This window comes from Rhinoraja longicauda, chromosome 28, assembly GCF_053455715.1.
Source record: "Rhinoraja longicauda isolate Sanriku21f chromosome 28, sRhiLon1.1, whole genome shotgun sequence".
Classification (NCBI taxonomy): domain Eukaryota; kingdom Metazoa; phylum Chordata; class Chondrichthyes; order Rajiformes; family Arhynchobatidae; genus Rhinoraja; species Rhinoraja longicauda.
In genome coordinates, this window is record NC_135980.1 from 28,222,567 (window position 1) to 28,240,953 (window position 18,387).

The following is an 18,387-nucleotide window of genomic DNA, read 5'->3' on the forward strand; positions in this document are numbered from 1 at the left end:
GTGCTGTCTGTACGGAGTTTGTACGTTCTGCGTGGGTTTTCTACAAGATCTTCGGTTTCCTTCCACATTCCAAAGACGTACAGGTTTGTGGGCTAATTGGCTTGCTATAAAATGTAAAATTGTCCCTGGTGTGTGTAAGGCGGTGTTAATGTGTGTGAATGGCTGGTTAGCGCGGACTCGGTGAGCCGCAAGGACTTGTTTCTGCGCTGTATCTCTAAACTAAACTAAACTGATAAATTGAGAGCCTGTGATGTGGAGAATCAAGGCCCTCTCTCCGAGTTGACAGAGGATTAAGATCTGGGGGGTGAACTCCTGCACACTGTGGAAGTATTTGGACAGCCTCGCCATTAGGCCGTTGAGTTCAGGCCGCATTAACCAGCAGAATGATCCAGATTACATTGAGATTCTCCGGAGACTGGTTGTGGAATCACTGCTCACTGTCAGGCAGAGGGCCTAACCTGGAATAATTCATGTGATGGTATTCGCTATTTTTTCTGATTACTATCGGTGCTCCACTATAATGGTGGCGGCACGGTGGCGCAGCGGTAGAGCTGCTGCCTCACAGCACCAGAGACCCCGGTTCGACCCTGACCTCGGGTGCCTGTCTGTATGGAGTTTGTACGTTCTCCCTGTGACCTGCGTGGGTTTTCTCCGGGTGCTCCGGTTTCCTCTCACACTCCAAAGGCGTGCGTGCGACCTTGTAGGTTAATTGGCTTCGGTAAATTGTCCCCAGAGTGTAGGATAGAACTAGCGTACAGGTCGGCATGGACTCGGTGGGCCGAAGGGCCCGTTTACACACTGCATCTCTGAGCTAAACCAAACTGAAATAATTCAAAAAATGCTGGAGTAACTCAGCAGGTCAGGAAGCATCTCGGGAGAGAAGGAATGAGTGACCCATTCCTTCTCTCCCGAGATGCTGCCTGACCTGCTGAGTTACTCCAGCATTTTGTGAATAAATACCTTTGATTTGTACCAGCATCTGCAGTTATTTTCTTATACTCTTAAAATAATTCAAAGCCTTCTGATATCACCCTGAATGGCGGAGTATTTCACGGACACTGGCGTTTTCCACTCACCGAGACACTCTGTCGCTGATGGATTTTCCAAAAACCCTTCATTGCAGTCACACCGATAGCTGCCCACTGTGTTAATGCACCGGCCGTTCTTACATATCCCCGGCTTTGTACGGCATTCATTTTCATCTGGAAAAGATCCAACACAATCTTGACTAAAATGTCAAAAATAAATACCATGGACTTCTAATCAACACTTCCCTCATCCCTCAGCACAGGAGTGCTGGAATAACGCAAAGCCGAGGGCCATGTTTTTTAAACAGTGATGCTTTTTGACATTTAGCCAGGCTGCGAATTTGCTCCATGATGAATTTAATTCAAATAAATGGAAACGATCGGTCTTTCAAACAGTTTAGAAGAACGAGGGGGGACCTCATTGAAACGTACAGAATAGTGAAAGGGTTGGGTAGGGTGGATGTGGAGAGGATGTTTCCACTAGAGGGAGAGTCTAGGACTAGAGGTCACAGCCTCAGAATTAAAGGACTTTCTTTTCGGAAGGAGCTGAGGAGGAATTTCTTTAGTCAGAGGGTGGTGAATCTGCAGGATTCTTTGCCACGGAAGGCTGTGGAGGCCAAGTCAGTGGATATATTTAAGGCAGAGATAGATAGATTCTTGATTAGTGCGGGTGTCAGAGGTTATGGGGAGAAGGCAGGAGAATGGGGTTAGGAGGGGGAGAGATAGGTCAGCCATGATGGAATGGCGGAGTAGAGTTGATGGGCCAAATATGTTGCTTATGATGTTATATAGGAGCGGACGTACCCATACAGCCCTCTCCGTCTGGTCTCCGCATCATCCCCGGTTGGCAGATACACATGAAGGTTCCAATTAGATTCTTGCACAACATTCCTTGGGACTCACAGTCATGTAATCCCTCCAAACACTCATCCATATCTGTAATCAGGGATAAACACGAGTCAGCAAAACGTACACCAGCCCCTCTGCCATCTGTTTCTCTCCCCGCTGACTATAATTGACGCCGCATGGCATTTGTTTCTGGTATTTATATACATACAGGCAAATCTTTGAGGAACTTCAGAATAAGAAAAAACATTCATACACTCCAGCATCCACTGCTCCAGATGTCAACTTATTTACATCGGCGAAACCAAGCGCAGGCTCGGCGATCGCCTCGCTCAACACCTGCGCTCGGTCCGCATTGGCCAAACTAATCTCCCGGTGGCTGAGCACTTCAACTCCCCCTCCCATTTCCAGTCTGACCTTTCTGTCATGGGCCTCCTCCAGTGCCATAGTGAGGCCCACCGGAAATTGGAGGAACAGCACCTCATATTTCGCTTGGGCAGCTTACAGCCCAGCGGTATGAACATTGACTTCTCCAACTTTAGATATTTCCTCTGTCACTCTCTTCCCCTCCCCCTTCCCAGATCTCCCTCTATCTTCCTGTCTCCACCTATATCCTCCCTTTGTCCCGCCCCCCTGACATCAGTCTGAAGAAGGGTCTCGACCCGAAACGTCACCCATTCCTTCTCTCCTGAGATGCTGCCTGACCTGCTGAGTTACTCCAGCATTTTGTGAATAAATACCTTCGATTTGTACCGGCATCTGCAGTTAATTTCTTATTCATACACTCCAGAGTGTGAAGGGTAAAGTCCCAATCCATCACACGCTAACAGGCCCAAATTCACTTTCCCTTTCATTCCGCCTCTCCGTTTTACTTTATCTATATATTACCATATCTCTCATCTTGTATATTTGTGCTTATATTTGTTTTCAAAATACAGCCAAAACGGTATTTTAGGTAATTTTAGGCCCACCTTACTCAACATTACCCTGCGGTCTCAATAAATCAAGTTTTGTTACTTTTAAAAAACAATGGACTTAATAAACTTTAATAAATGCGCCTCCCCCCCCCCCCCCCCGCCGGGAGGACCGGCGCCCGTCCCGGCTTTCCCCGCGCCTGACCTTCCTCCCATGGGGCAGCGCTGCGGCAGAGGGTCAAACAAGATGGCCGTCGCCGCCGCTGCAGGAGAGGTTTCGGGCCCACAGCTCGCTCTGGCATGGGGGCGAGGTGAGTGGCCCCCCTCTCCCCTTCACTGTCCCCTCTCGCCCGCTCACAGCCCCGGGGGGCACTTCCCCGCCGGCAATGGGTCCAGGAATCGTCAGTTGGGGGAGGGTTGCTGGGCCGGCCCGCAGAAGAGGTTTGGATCCAACGGGGGTTGCCGGGCCCGCAGGATAGGCTTGCACCCAACGGGGGTTGCTGGGCCGGGCCCGCAGGAGAGGCCCGCAGGAGAGGCCTGCACCCAACGGGGGTTTCCGGGCCCGCAGGATAGGCTTGCACCCAACGGAGGTTGCCGGGCCGGGCCCGCAGGAGAGGCCTGCACCCTACGGGGGTTGCCGGGCCGGGCCCGCAGGAGAGGCCTGCACCCAATGGGGGTTGCCGGGCCGGGCCCGCAGGAGAGGCCTGCACCCTACGGGGGTTGCCGGGCCTGCAGGAGAGGCTTGCACCCTACAGGTCCACGCCTGTCTAGTTTGATATAAAAAAGTGATAAAAGGGAACTGCAGATGCTGGTTTATACCAAAGAGAGGCGCAATATGCTGGAGTAACTCAGCGGGTCAGCCAGCATCTCTGGAGAACAAGGATCGGTGACGTTTCGGATCGTTCGGAAAGGTCCGGACCTGAAACGTCACCTATCCAGGTTCTCCAGAGAAGCTGCCTGACCTGCTGATTTAACCCAGCATTTGTGTCTATCTTCACGTTATTTGCTGGTGTTCCTGTGATATGCTTTAGAATGTCTTTTGCAGCTTTTTCAGGATACTGTATAAACTATGGGTAGACACAAAATGCTGGAGTAACTCAGCGGGTCAGGCAGCATCTCGGGAGAGAGGGAATGGGTGACATTTCGGGTTGAGACCCTTCTCCCCCTCTTTACTGACTGACAACACATCTGGCTTGGATGTTTCTGTCTATTTTCCTGGTTAATAGTCATGCAGCAGCTGGACTATGGCAATTTGACCAGCTGCTGTTAATGTACACAAGGTTTTCCCAATCTATTGAAACACCCTCCAAGTTTAAATGCAGGTTTTAAGAATGAATTTGCTGCTGGACCCTCTAACAAATACTATTTTCTTTTAACATAAGATTTAGTGCGGCACGGTGGCGCAGCGGTAGAGTTGCTGCCCGACAGCGTTTGCAGCGCCAGAGACCCGGGTTCGATCCTGACCACGGGCGCTGTCTGTACGGAGTTTGTACGTTCTCCTCGTGACCCCGTGGGTTTTCTCGGAGATCTTTGGTCTCCTCCCACACTCCAAAGGCGTACAGGTTTGCAGGCTAATTGGCTTGGTGTACGTGTGAATTGTCCCTAGTGTGTGTAGGGCAGGGTTAGTGTGCGGGGATCGCTGGTCGGTTTGGTGGGCCGAAGGGCCTGTTTCTGTGCTGTATCTCTAAACTAAACTAAGGTATTTATTTCACAAAATGCTGGAGTAACTCAGCAGGTCAGGCAGCATCTCTGGAGAGAGGGAATGGGTGACGTTTCGGGTCGAGACTCTTCTTCAGACTAAACTAAACTAAATTAGGTTGGTGTGGACTCTGGGCCAAAGGGCCTGTTTCTGTGCTGTATCTCTAAACTAAACTAAACTAGGTTGGTGTGGACTCAGTGGGCCGAAGGGCCTGTTTCTGTGCTGTATCTCTAAACTAAACTAAACTAGGTTGGTGTGGACTCAGTGGGCCGAAGGGCCTGTTTCTGTGCTGTATCTCTAAACTAAACTAAACTAGGTTGGTGTGGACTCAGTGGGCCGAAGGGCCTGTTTCTGTGCTATATCTGTGAACGAAACTACACTAAAAAATATATGTCTCCTATCAAATTATAATGGCAGACCATGGGAAGCATGCAAAGTGTTCTACTGGTCTGTACTGGGGGCTGAGTGTATACACTGCCATTCATTCATTCATTCATTCATTACCTCTGCACATCTTGTGGTCTTCTCTCAGGGTGTAGCCTCCTGGACAGGTACACTCATAGGAGCCATAGTTGTTGATGCAACGGAATGCACACAGCAGTGGATTCAGGGAGCACTCGTTAATGTCTAAAAACACAAACAAAAACACCGCCGTTAGACAACGGCCTTAAAGCTTCCAATGTGCAGGAAGGAACTGCAGGCGCCGGTTTAAACCGAAGGTTGGCACAAAATGCTGGAGTAACTCAGCGGGACAGGCAGCATCTCTGGAGAGAAGGAAAGGGTGACGTTTCAGGTCGAGACCGCCAACTTCAAGTAACCCTTGCTTTCCCTCTCTCTCCATCCCTCCCACCTTCCCAGCTCTCCGACTAGTCTGACTGTCCTTGTTTACATTTTATCTCTGTTTGCTTTGTTGTTAGCTCCCCACCCCCCCATTGTCTAATTTTCACACCTTACACTTCCTTATCTCTGTATCTCCCTCTCCCCTGACTCTCAGTCTGAAGAAGGGTCTCGATACGGAAACGTCACCCATTCCCTCTCTCCAGAAACGCTGCCTGTCCCGCTGAGTTACCCCAGCATTTTGTGTCTGTCTAAAGCTTCCGATGTCAGTTCTTCTGCTGGTTGTATTATGCGGATTCCCACTAATAGACAATAGACGCAGGAGGAGGCCATTCGGCCCTTCGAGCCAGCACCGCCATTCAATGTGATCATGGCTGATCATTCTCAATCAGTACCCCGTTCCTGCCTTCTCCCCATACCCCCTGACTCCGCTATCCTTAAGAGCTCTATCTAGCTCTCTCTTGAATGCATTCAGAGAATTGGCCTCCACTGCCTTCTGAGGCAGAGAATTCCACAGATTCACAACTCTCTGACTGAAAAAGTTTTTCCTCATCTCCGTTCTAAATGGCCTACCCCTTATTCTTAAACTGTGGCCCCTTGTTCTGGACTCCCCCAACATTGGGAACATGTTTCCTGCCTCTAACGTGTCCAACCCCTTAATGATCTTATGCGTTTCGATAAGATCTCCTCTCATCCTTCTAACTACAGACGTCAGGAAAGGGAACGGGGAAATTCCCTGTTGAAGAATCCAGCCGTCAACAGCACCATTTGCAAAATTGATCGTTATATTTGCTCACTCTAAAGCAAACGCTGTGGGTGTTATTCTGTCCCGGGTGTAAAATGAAATCATTGCAAGGGTTGGCTCACCTTCACAAGTTGCCATGGGTCCTGGTTCAAATCCATCGTCACATTCGCACTCGAACGCCCCAATAACATTGATGCAGGTCCCGTTGCCACAAGGATTACCGATGCTGCATTCAACGATATCTGGACATAAACACAGACAACACATTAGTCCCTGTGTAATCCAATGCCCCACGGTGGAGCAGCGGCAGAGTTGCTGCCTTACAGCACTTGCAGCGCCGGAGACCCGGGTTCGACCCCCGACCACGGGATAAACTAAACATCGTGAGCAGACTGGGGAGGATTGCAGAGTGACCGGCAGCAATGGAGAAAGGCCGGAGTAGCGGATCAACGATGTTGCCAGTATAATAAGGAATGGAGGAGAGAGCCGCTAGGGTTGCCAACTGTCCCGTATTAGCCGGGACACCCCGTGTTTTGGGCTAAATTAGTTTGTCCCGTACGGGACCGCCCTTGTCCCGTATTCGTAGGGTTGCCAACTTCCTCACTCCAAAATAAGGGACAAAGGGTGATGTCACTGCCCCCACGCCCCACATGACCTCACCCAGCCAGCGGCCACGTGCTCCCGCTCCACCAATGGCGGCCGCCATTGGTGGAGCGGGAGCACGTGGCCGCTGTCTGGGTGAGGTGATGTGGGGCGCGGGGGCAGGGGCGGTGACGTCACCCTTTGTCCCTTATTTGGGAATGTGGAAGTTGGCAACCCTAACAGCAGCAGAGTGAGGAACTTAGGAAAGAAAAGCAGTGTGGGAGGTACAGTCGTATATGTTTAAAATTAATAGTTTAGTTTAGAGATAGAGCCTGAGAACAGGCCCTTCGGCCCACCAAGTCCGCACCAGCCAGCATTCCCCCGCACGTTAACACAATCCTACACGCTCCAGGGACAATTTCACATTTATACCAGGCCAATCAGCCTACAAACCTGTACGTCTGGAGTGTGGGAGGAAACCGAAGATCCCGGAGGAAATCCATGGGGAGAATGTACAAACTCCGCACAGACAGCAGCCGTGGTTGGGATCGAACCCGGGTGTCTGGCGCTGTGAGCGCTGTGACCTATCGGGCGGGACGGTGGCGCAGCGGTAGAGTTGCTGCCTTACAGCGAATGCAGCGCCGGAGACCCGGGTTCGATCCTGACTACGGGCGCCATCTGTATGGAGTTTGTACGTTCTCCCCGTGACCTGCGTGGGTTTTTCCGAGATCTTCGGTGTCCTCCCACACTCCAAAGACGTGCAGGTATGTAGGTTAATTGGCTCAGCAAATGTAAAAATTGTCCCTAGTGGGTGTAGGATAGTGTTAGTGTGTGGGGATCGCTGGGCGGCGCGGACCCGGTGGGCAGAAGGGCCAGTTTCTGCACTGTATCTCTAAATTAAAAAAATTTTTTAGAGAATGCCCCAGGGACAATTTCACATTTGTACCAGTCCAATCAGCCTACAAACCTGCACGTCTTTGGAGTGTGGGAGGAAACCGAAGATCCCGGAGGAAATCCATGGGGAGAACGTACAAACTCCGCACAGACAGCACCCGTAGTTGGGATCGAACCCGGGTGTCTGGCACTGTGAGCGCTGTGACCTATCGGGCGGCACGGTGGCGCAGCGGTAGAGTTGCTGCCTTACAGCGAATGCAGCGTCAGAGACTCAGGTCCGATCCTGACTACGGGCGCCGTCTGTACTGAGTTTGTACGTTCTCCCCGTGACCTGCGTGGGTTTTTCCGAGATCTTCGGTTTCCTCCCACACTCCAAAGACGTGCAGGTTTTGTAGGTTAATTGACTGGGTAAATGTAAAAATTGTCCCTAGTGTGTGTAGGGTAGTGTTAATGTGCGGGGATCGCTGGGCGGCACAGACTCGGTGGGCCGAAGGGCCTGTTTCCGCGCTGTATCTCTGAATCTAAAAAATCTGAAATCTAAAAACCTATACTACAAGGTTAAAAAAGTTTCATTTTCCAACTAATGAACCTCACGATGAGGATGACTCCTCTGTTAACCTACACCAGGCAGCACGCTCTGTGTGACAGGTGACGTTATCTGAGAGATACTGCAATGGCCTCCGTCCCAGGCTAATACTTTGCAACGTCCTGGGGAGTTGATGGATAAGGTGCTCGAAGCATCAGATGACCAGCTGTAATGGGCAGCCTGTGTGGTAGTCTTGACACCTCTTGTGAGCAGATGCTGCCCACAACAGCACGGCTGTTCAAGGCAGCGTGGGGCGGGTGTGTGACATTAGCTCAGGATCCTGACGTTGTTATCTATCACAGTAATTGCAGCACAGCAGAAGCCCATTGCACCTGAGCCAAAGTTAGCGCCACATCAGAGATCTCCACCTTATGCCCATTTCCCTGCAGTTTTCTGGCAACCTTTAATATTTCCCTTCTTCAAAAGTCATTTTCTCTCAAGTCGTGTGATTATCTTGGCTTCAGTTTGACCCGGCGGCGATAAGATTTTGTGATCTAATCACCAGCTCTTGAGAGATACTTTAGAGATACAGAGACAGCACGGAAACAGGCCCTTCGGCCCACCGAGTCCACGCTGACCGGCGATCACCCCGTACATGATTTTTAAAGATTTATTTTTAGATTTAGAGATACAGCGCAGAAACAGGCCTTTCGGCACACCGGGTCCGCGCTGCCCAGCGATCCCCGCACATTAACACTATCCTACACCCACTAGGGACAATTTTTACATTTGCCCAGCCAATTAAAGTGTGGGAGGAAACCGAAGATCTCGGAGAAAACCCACGCAGGTCATGGGAAGAACGTACAAACTCCGTACAGTACTGCGCTCGTAGTCGGGATCGAACATGAGTCTCCGGCGAAGAACTCTACCGCTGTGCCACCGTGCCGCTACTAGCACTATCCGACACACACTGGGGACAATTTACGATTTTACCGAAGCCAAATTAGCCTACAAACCTGCACGTCTTTGGAAACTGGGGCACCAGGAGAAAACCCACGCAGGTCACGGGGAGAACGTACAATCTCCGTACAGACAGCACCCGTGGTCAGGAACTAACCCAGGTCTCTGGCGCTGTGAGGCAGCAACTCTACCGCTGCACCACCATTCTATTGGTTTCACTTTTCAGTGAAAGAAACTTCCTCCAAAGTTCCCACGATTAGAACTGGTTTGTTAAAATCTCAATTATTGCTCCTTTACCCAACTTTTGGTCAAATGAAACATTCAAATGCATGACTCAGTTATTTAAATACTACTTATTTAAATAACTACACAGGGCAGTTAACCTGTGGAACTCTTTGTCACAGAAGGCTGTGGAGGCCAAGTCGCTGGATACCTTTAAGGCAGAGATAGATAAATTCTTAATTAGAATGGGTGTCAAGGGTTATGGGGAGAAGAAGTCATGAAAATGGGATTAGGAGGCAGAGATCAGCCATGATTAGGGGTGCCAACTTTCTCATTCACAAATAAGGGACAAAAGGTAATGTCACGTGACCCCATCCAGCCAGCAGTCACGTGCTCCCCGCTCCACCAATGGCGGCCGCCTGGGCCAGGTGGCGGGTTGCTACGCAATCTCCGTTAGGCGGCGCCCGGGCCTCCACTGTCCGGGTCTACAGCAGCCCCCGGGGTTTACAATGTCCGGGCCTTCAGCCCCTCCCGGGCCTAATACGGGACAAGGGCGGTCCCGAGCTGGACAAACCAATTTAGCCCAATATACGGGATGTCCCGGTTAATACGGGACAGTTGCCAACCCTTGCCATGGTTGAATGGCGGAGTAGACTTGATGGGCTGAATGGCCTAATTCTACACCTTTCACTTGTGAACTCGTGAAGTTGTGAACTCACCAATGCAGTTTACTCCTGTGAAATCCAGGTTGTATCCCAAGGGGCACTCACAGCGGAAGGAGCCGTCCGTGTTGATACAATGTCCATTCACGCACACCCCAGGGTTCTCCACACACTCGTTCACATCTGAAGAAAGATGGTCGTTAAAGCAAACTATGCCGTACTACATTCACCGCTGCGCCCACAAATAATATCTCCCAGCTTTGGGAACAAACAAACAAATCTCAGGAACACCGTAACCTCGAGCTCTGTAACTACCCAGGCACTGCAGATATGAACCAAGGGGAGTAGACAGCTGGAGCCATGTGGGATTATTGTGGTGGCTTCAAAGAAAGAGTTTGCAATCACAGGAAAAATCTGACATTGTAAAACGATCGCTATCGTAATGCGATGAGCAGATTACAACTTGTCCAATTACCCACACGTCCCAAACACCACCATTGCAGGCCTTAGAAATTCTAAAGATTATTTCAAGTGAGCAGCGATGACCAGTTTCCACTCACTGAGTTTGAGAATTAAAGACCAGTCAAAACGTTACAATTTACCAATGACAGTGGTGAGTAGGGTTGCCAACTTCCCCTCGCCCAAATAAGGGACAAAGGGTGATGTCACCGCCCCGCGCCCCGCGCCCCACGTGACCTCACCCAGCCAGCGGCCACGTGCTCCCGCTTGCCCGCCCGGGCCGGGAGACAGGTTGCTAAGCAACCTCCGTTAGGCGGGCCTACACTTTCTGGGACTACAGCGGCCCCCGGGCCACAGTGTCCAGGCCTACAGTGTCGGGGCCTACAGTATCCGGGCCTAGAGTGTCCGGGCCTACAGTATCCGGGCCTACAGTATCCGGGCTTACAGTATCCGGGCCTACAGTGTCCGGGCCTACAGTGTCCGGGCCTACAGTATCCGGGCCTACAGTGTCCGGGCCTAGAGCGCTGACTGGGCCTAATACTGGACAAGGGCGGTCCCGTACGGAACTAACCAATTTAGCCCAAAATACAGGATGTTCCGGCTAATTCGGGACAGTTGGCAACGCTAGTGGTGAGGGAAATAAGATTTAGAAGCAATTATTGAACAAAACTGATCTGTCAGAGTCCGTTTCTGTAGCATTTACATTAAGTTGGAAATAGACACAAATTGTTGAAGTAACTCAGCGGGTCAAGCCGCCTCTCTGGAGCAGAAAGCACAGTGACGTTTCGGGTCGGGACCCTTCTTCAGACTTTGAAGAAGTCTTCCTCCTATCTCCTCAAAGTGCAAATAGTATTTGTCTTAATAAATCCACTTGAAGTCCTTCTACCAATGTTCTCAATGTTGGGGGAGTCCAGAACCAGGGGCCACACAGTCTAAGAATAAAGGGGAGCCCATTCAAAACTGAGGTGAGAAAAAACCTTTTTCACCCAGAGAGTTGTGAATTTGTGGAATTCTCTGCCACAGAAGGCAGTGGAGGCCAATTCACTGGATGAATTTAAAAGAGAGTTAGATAGAGCTCTAGGGGCTAGCGGAATCAAGGGAGATATGGGGAGAAGGCAGGCACGGGTTACTGATTGTGGATGATCAGCCATGATCACAATGAATGGCGTGCTGGCTCGAAGGGCCAAATGGCCTCCTCCTGCACCTATTTTCTATGTATCTATGTCTGCCATTCTATAGTTATAATTGGTCTTTTCACCGAGCAGAATGAACTTGCTAGATTTTGTGAACTCTACACACAGTTAGTGAATGTATATATATATAAATATATAAATGTATCTACCAACCTTCACGGGTGTCCCCGATGCCTGGGGTAGCACCGTGGCCATACGGGCACAGCTCCTGGAAAGCAACTGCAAAGGAAAAGTAGAATTATGAACTGCAGCAGGGAGCAGCCCGTCCTGATATCACCAAGATCAACACGCAACCGCACAACGATGCCACGAGGCATGACCAGAAGCATTTACCACTTGAAGGCAACTTTAGATTCACTTTGTTAATGAATTATTACCCACCTGTGCGTAGTGTTCTTGCATTTGCATTCGTTTGCGTATGAAGGTGTGCGTGTGTGTGTGTGCGTGCGTGTGTCCGCGGGTGTGTGTGTGTGTGTGTGTCTGTGTGTGTGTGTGTGCGTGTTGTGTGTGTGCCTGTATGTGTGTGCGTGTGTGTGTGTGTGTATGTGTGTGCGTGTGTGTGTGTGCGCGGGTGTGTGTGTGTGTGTGTGTGTGGGTGCGCGTGTGTGTGTGTGTGTGTGTGCATGTTGTGTGTGTGTGTGTGTGTGTTTGTGTGTGCGTGTGTTTGTGTGTGTGTGTGTTTGTGTGTGTGTGTGTGCGAGTTGTGTGTGTGTGTGTGCGCGGGTGTGTGCGTGTGTGGGTGCGCGGGTGTGTGTGTGTGTGTGTGTGTGTGTGTGTGTGTGTGTGTGTGTGTGTGGGTATGTGTGTGTGTGTACGTGTGTGTGCGCGGGAGTGTGTGTGTGTACCAATCAGTAAGTAATTGAATTGAATTGAATTGAATCCATCTTATTAGTCTAGTATGTACACGTACAAGGAATGTGCCTTGGTGTCCGCTCGCAAGTAACACCACGACATACAGTAAACAATTAAGAATAAAACATAATGATTTACACGTGTGAAGAATGAAATAAAATACTAGAGCAAAAGGAGGCTACAAATAATGCACTTTGATTATGGGTTGGCTGAACAGCAGGACACGGTTTCTTTGCAGACTGCTCAGTTATAATAAATTGAGATATTAGCAAGGGGAATATTTGTATTGTGTAGGAAGGAACTGCAGATCGCCCCGACTGTGGATGGTTCGACTGCCCCGACCACGGGAGAATAAAGAGGAAGCAGATTGGACTTTATTGCCTTCCATCACAGTGAGGAATGTGGGGAATCTGCTGTGGAGGATGTTTACGTAAACTTTTTTATGTAGTTGTGTGTCTTGTTGCTTTTTTGCGGTATGGCTGTCTGGTAATTCCAGTTTCACTGTACCTTAATTGGTACACGTGACAATAAACTGATCTTTGAACCTTTGAAACCGAAGATAGATACAAAATGCTGGAGTAACTCAGCGGGACGGGCAGCATCTCTGGAGAGAAGGGATGGGTGACGTTTCGGGTCGAGACCCTTCTTCAGACCACTAGTCTGAATTGTATTACTTTCACAAAGTCAGACGGTTAGCAAATTCCACAGCCGCTAAACATAAATGTTTGCCGCAATAATATGTTTGACAGATAAACATAAGCGTTTTTGGACACCACATCTGAGGAAGGACGTGCTGGCTCTGGAGACGGTCCAGAAGAGGGTCACGAGAATGATCCCAGGAGTGAGTGGGTTAACATCTGATGAGCGTTTGACGGCACTGTACTTGCTGGAGTTTTTAGAAGGATGAGGAGGGGGATCTCATTGGAACTTACCGAATAGCGAAAGGCTTGGATAGTCAATAGGCAATAGTCAATTTATTTGTCACATACACATAAATGTGCAGTGAAATGAAAGATTACCCACAGTCCAACAATAAGACCAATAAAAATAAGCAATAAAAATAAGCAATAACACACAGAATCATAAACCAACACCAAACAAAAAGAAACATCCATCACAGTGAGTCTCCTCCTCCAGTCACCTCCTCACTGTGATGGAAGGCCAGAATGTCTTTTCGATAGAGTGGATGTGGAGAGGATGTTTCCACTAATGGGAGAGTCTAGGACTAGAGGTCACAGCCTCAGGATTAAGAAAGAGATGAGGAGGAATTTATTCAATCAGTGGGTGGTGAATCTGTGGATTTTTTTGCCACAGAAGGCTGTGGAGGCCAAGTCAGTGGATATTTTTAAGGCAGTGAGAGATTCTTGATTAGTACGGGTGTCAGGGGTTATGGGGAGAAGGCAGGAGAATGGGGTTAGGGGGGGGAGATAGATCAGCCATGGTTGAATGGCGGAGTAGACTTGATGGGCCGAATGCCCTAATTCTACTCCTATCACTTATGACCTTCTGAAAGAAAGGAAAAGCAGGCAAAACCTCTGACATCCGTATTAATCAAGAATCTATCTATCTCTGCCTTAAAAATGTCCACTGACTTGGCCTCCACAGCCTTCTGTGGCAAAGAATTGCACATGAACTGGATTATCATGGCATGTCTATGGCTTGGCATATCGGGGCGGCACGGTGGCGCAGCAGTAGAGTTGCTGCCATACAGCGCCAGAGGCCCAGGTTCGATCCCGACTACAGGCGCTGTCTGTACAGTTTGTACGTTCTCCCCGTGACCATGTGGGTTTTCATCGAGATCTTCGGCTTCCTCCCACACTCCCAAGACGTACAGGTTTGGAGTTTAATTGGCTTGGTATAAATGTAAATTATCCCCTAGTGTGTGTAGGATAGTGTTAATGTACGGGGATCGCTGGTCGGTGCGGACTCAGTGGGCCGAAGGGCCTGTTTAGGCGCTGCATCTCTAAACTAAACTAAAAGCCTACAAAACGACAGGAGCTTTGAGGAAGTTTTTGGTTTGCGTGTTTACATTTGAGATTCAACACAGTGCAAGTATAATGAGAGAGAGCCTGGCACTAATTTACCAAGCGTCTGCCATATTCCAATGAAAAACAAAATGGCGACTAACCTTCTTCCTGCTGAGGGCAGAGTTCACACGGGTCACCCCAGCCCTCTCCAGGCATCTTGCTGCAGCAGCAGCGGGCTTTGGTTGTGTTGAAGGCCTTGGGTACAGAACACTTGCCGTTGTCAAACCTGGTGAAGCAGAAGCTCTGCCTGGTATCTGTGAAGTTGGAAAACAATCAGCAGCAACATCCAGCAAAATATTAACCATTCACAAGTTCCACGGAGTGTAGACTCGCGGCTGGGAGGTGGACGGACTGATCTTTTTAAATTCAGCTCCTCGCCAGAGGTCATGCTGAATAATCCGGTGGTTGTGTTCATATTACCAGATTATTTGTGTGTTGCACCTCGAAGCATCACGTCAAATGGACTGGTAGACACAAAATGCTGGAGTAACTCACTGGGTCAGGCAGCATCTCGGGAGAGAAGGGATGGGTGACGTTTCAGGTCGAGACCCGAAACGTCACCCATCCCTTCTCTCCCGAGATGCTGCCCGACCCGCTGAGTTACTCCAGCATTTTGTGTCTACCTTCGATTTAAACCAGCATCTGCAGTGTTTTTTCCTACTTCTTGGGTCTTGTTCCTCCAAAATATTCCAAATGGAATTTAAACTGGAGGTGGGCTGGTGGTTAATGGTGGCTTTTAACACTGCCCAACCCAATCCATCACTGGCTCCGACCTCCCCACCATCAAAGGGATTTACCGGAGTCGCTGCCTCAGAAAGGCAGCCAGCGTCATCAGAGACTCACAGCACCCTGGAGAGAGATGAATGAGGGGAAGAGAGGAGTGTGGAGGGGGAGAGACGGGTGTGGGGGAGAGAAATGGGTGTGGGGGAGAGAGATGGGTGTGGGAGAGAGAGACGGTGTGGGGGAGAGAGACGGTGTGGGGGAGGGACGAGTGTGGGGGAGACAGACGGGTGGCGGGGAGAGAGACGGGTGTGGAGGGAGAGACGGGTGTGGGGGAGAGAGACGGGTGTGGGGGAGAGAGAGAGAAGTGTGGGGGAGAGAGACCAATGTGCAGGGAGAGAGTGCAGTTCGGAGGGAGAGCGGGGCTTGGGGGAGAGTGAATCGGGGGGAGTAATGAGGATTGGAGGAAGAGATGGGGAGGTTCAGGAGGAGGCTGGTGCTGAAACATTCAGGTAAGAGTCAGGCGTGCAGCGTAGGTTCACTAGGTTAATTCCCGGAATGGCGGGACTGTCATATGTTGAAAGACTGGAGCAGCTAGGCTTGTATACACTGGAAGTTAGAAGGATGAGAGGAGATCTTATCGAAACGTATAAGATTATTAAGGGGTTGGACACGTTAGAGGCAGGAAACATGTTCCCAATGTTGGGGGAGTCCAGAACAAGGGGCCACAGGTTAAGAATAAGGGGTAGGCCAGTTAGAACTGAGATGAGGAAAAACTTTTTCAGTCAGAGAGTTGTAAATCTATGGAATTCTCTGCCTCAGAAGGCAGTGGAGGCCAATTCTCTGAATGCATTCAAGAGAGAGCTGGGTAGAGCTCTTAAAGATAGCGGAGTCAGGGGGTATGGGGAGAAGGCAGGAACGGGGTACTGATTGAGAATGATCAGCCATGATTACATTGAATGGTGGTGCTGGCTCGAAGGGCTGAATGGCCTCCTCCTGCACCTATTGTCTATTGTCTATAAGAGTCAGGTAAGGAAAAAATTGTAAATTCTCAAAAACCAGGTTGTATTTGGATCGGCTGTCACCAGCTTAGGGTTTAATCTTTACAGCCGGGCAGGTTTGTACATCACAGGGGTAGGGCGGCGGTCACTGTGGGCGAGGGGCAGGATCACTGAAAGATACATTTTCACAGTGCCTGCCACTTCCTCCACTGGCCAAATAATGCAGATCTTTCCCGACGATGTACAAAATGCATTTTAATTAATGTGTGGACAAGTACAATGGGGGACTAGTGTGTGGATTACATACGCACAGGTAGACACAAAATGCTGGAGTAACTCAGCGGGTCGGGCAGCATCTCGGGAGAGAAGGAAGACGCAAGGGTCTCGACCCAGAACGTCACCCGTTCCTTCTCTCCCGAGATGCTGCCTGACCCCGCTGAGTTACTCCGGCATTTTGTGTCTAACCTTCGGTTTAAACCAGCGTCTGCAGCTTTTTCCTGCAGATGCACACGATGCTTGTGTGGGGGGGGGGGGGCGGCGCTCTGCCTGTCCGCATTGCCTCCTGTCCGAGCAGGCACGAAGAAGACGGAATCGCCGGGGCCTGCTGCTCACTTACCGAAGCACCTCCGTCCGTTCTCGGAGAGGACAAACCCGTGCGCGCAGTTGCACTGGAAGCTTCCGGGCGTGTTGGTGCAGAAACCAAACAGGCAGATGTTGGGGTCTTCCTCACACTCATTAATATCTGTGAATTAAGCGAGCGAAGGTCACAACCACAGCGAGTAGGCCCGCGGGAACCGCGCCCGGAGATCACTTTGTAACGAAGCCGCCGGATTATTTCATCTAACTCAGCGCCACAGGCAGCATCTCTGGAGAGAAGGAACGGGCGACGTTTCGGGTCGAATCCTTCTCCCCAGAGATTTTTAGATTTTTAGATTTAGAGATACAGCGCGGAAACAGTCCCTTCGGCCCACCGAGTCCGCGCCGCCCAGCGATCCCCACACATTAACACTATCCTACACCCACTAGGGACAATTTTAACATTTACCCAGTCAATTAACCGACATACCTCTACGTCTTTGCTGCCTGCCCTGCTGAGTTACTCTAGCAAACAGGCCCTTCGGCCCACCGAGTCCGCACCGACCAGCCATCCCCGCACATTAATACCACTCCACACACACACACACACACTAAGGACAATTTAAACTTGTACCAAACCAATTAACCTGCAAACCTGTGTGTCTCGTTCCACAATCCTCTCTCTCCCCCCTTGCTCCTCTCTCTCCCCCCTTGCTCCTCTCTCTCCCCTTGCTCCTCTCTCTCCCCCCTTGCTCCTCTCTCTCCCCCCTTGCTCCTCTCTCTCCCCCCTTGCTCCTCTCTCTCCATGCACTCCTCTCTCCCCCTTGCTCCTCTCTCTCCCCCCTTGCTCCTCTCTCCCCCCTTGCTCCTCTCTCCCCCTTGCTCCTCTCTCCCCCCTTGCTCCTCTCTCCCCCTTGCTCCTCTCTCTCCCCCTTGCTCCTCTCTCTCCCCCCTTGCTCCTCTCTCTCCCCCCTTGCTCCTCTCTCTCCATGCACTCCTCTCTCCCCCTTGCTCCTCTCTCTCCCCCTTGCTCCTCTCTCTCCCCCCTTGCTCCTCTCTCTCTCCCCCTTGCTCCTCTCTCTCCCCCTTGCTCCTCTCTCCCCTTGCTCCTCTCTCCCCCCTTGCTCCTCTCTCCCCCTTGCTCCTCTCTCTCCCCCTTGCTCCTCTCTCTCTCCCCCCTGCACACCTCTCTCTCCCCCCTTGCTCCTCTCTCCCCCCTTGCCCCTCTCTCTCCCCCCTGCACACCTCTCTCTCCCCCCTGCACACCTCTCTCTCCCCCCTTGCTCCTCTCTCTCTCCCCCCTTGCTCCTCTCTCCCCCCTTGCTCCTCTCTCTCTCTCTCCCCTGCCCTGTCCTTCCACACTCCTCTCCCCACCATTTTCCCCACTCTGTACACCTCCCTCCAATCTTGGTTCTTCTCCACCTGAGATTCTCTACTTTCTAAATTCCTTTCTCCCGAGTCCTCTCTCACCGTCAATATTTTTCTTTTAAAATTTTTGGACTCAGTGAATCAAACCAATTAAAGTCACTTCTTCATGGTGGTGACTCTTCCATAAATCAGGACCCTGTTTCAAAAGAGGCATATCCCCGACAAATAGGGTTGCCAACTTTCTCACTCCCAAATAAGGGACAAAAGGTGACGTCA

At 50.5% G+C, this 18,387-nt stretch overlaps 1 protein-coding gene across 1 annotated transcript in view; it reads right to left on the bottom strand.

The window, feature by feature from the left end:
• Positions 1–18,387, bottom strand: part of fbn3 (fibrillin 3) — a 206,225-nt gene that overhangs the window by 18,193 nt on the left and 169,645 nt on the right. The window contains exons 49-56 of the mRNA XM_078424021.1: positions 16,784–16,909; positions 14,548–14,700; positions 11,721–11,786; positions 9,973–10,098; positions 6,192–6,311; positions 4,992–5,114; positions 1,833–1,964; positions 1,077–1,202 (exon numbers count right to left, since the gene is read on the bottom strand). Of these exons, the coding sequence (XP_078280147.1) occupies positions 1,077–1,202; positions 1,833–1,964; positions 4,992–5,114; positions 6,192–6,311; positions 9,973–10,098; positions 11,721–11,786; positions 14,548–14,700; positions 16,784–16,909 (972 nt within the window). The remainder of the gene's footprint in view (positions 1–1,076; positions 1,203–1,832; positions 1,965–4,991; positions 5,115–6,191; positions 6,312–9,972; positions 10,099–11,720; positions 11,787–14,547; positions 14,701–16,783; positions 16,910–18,387) is intronic.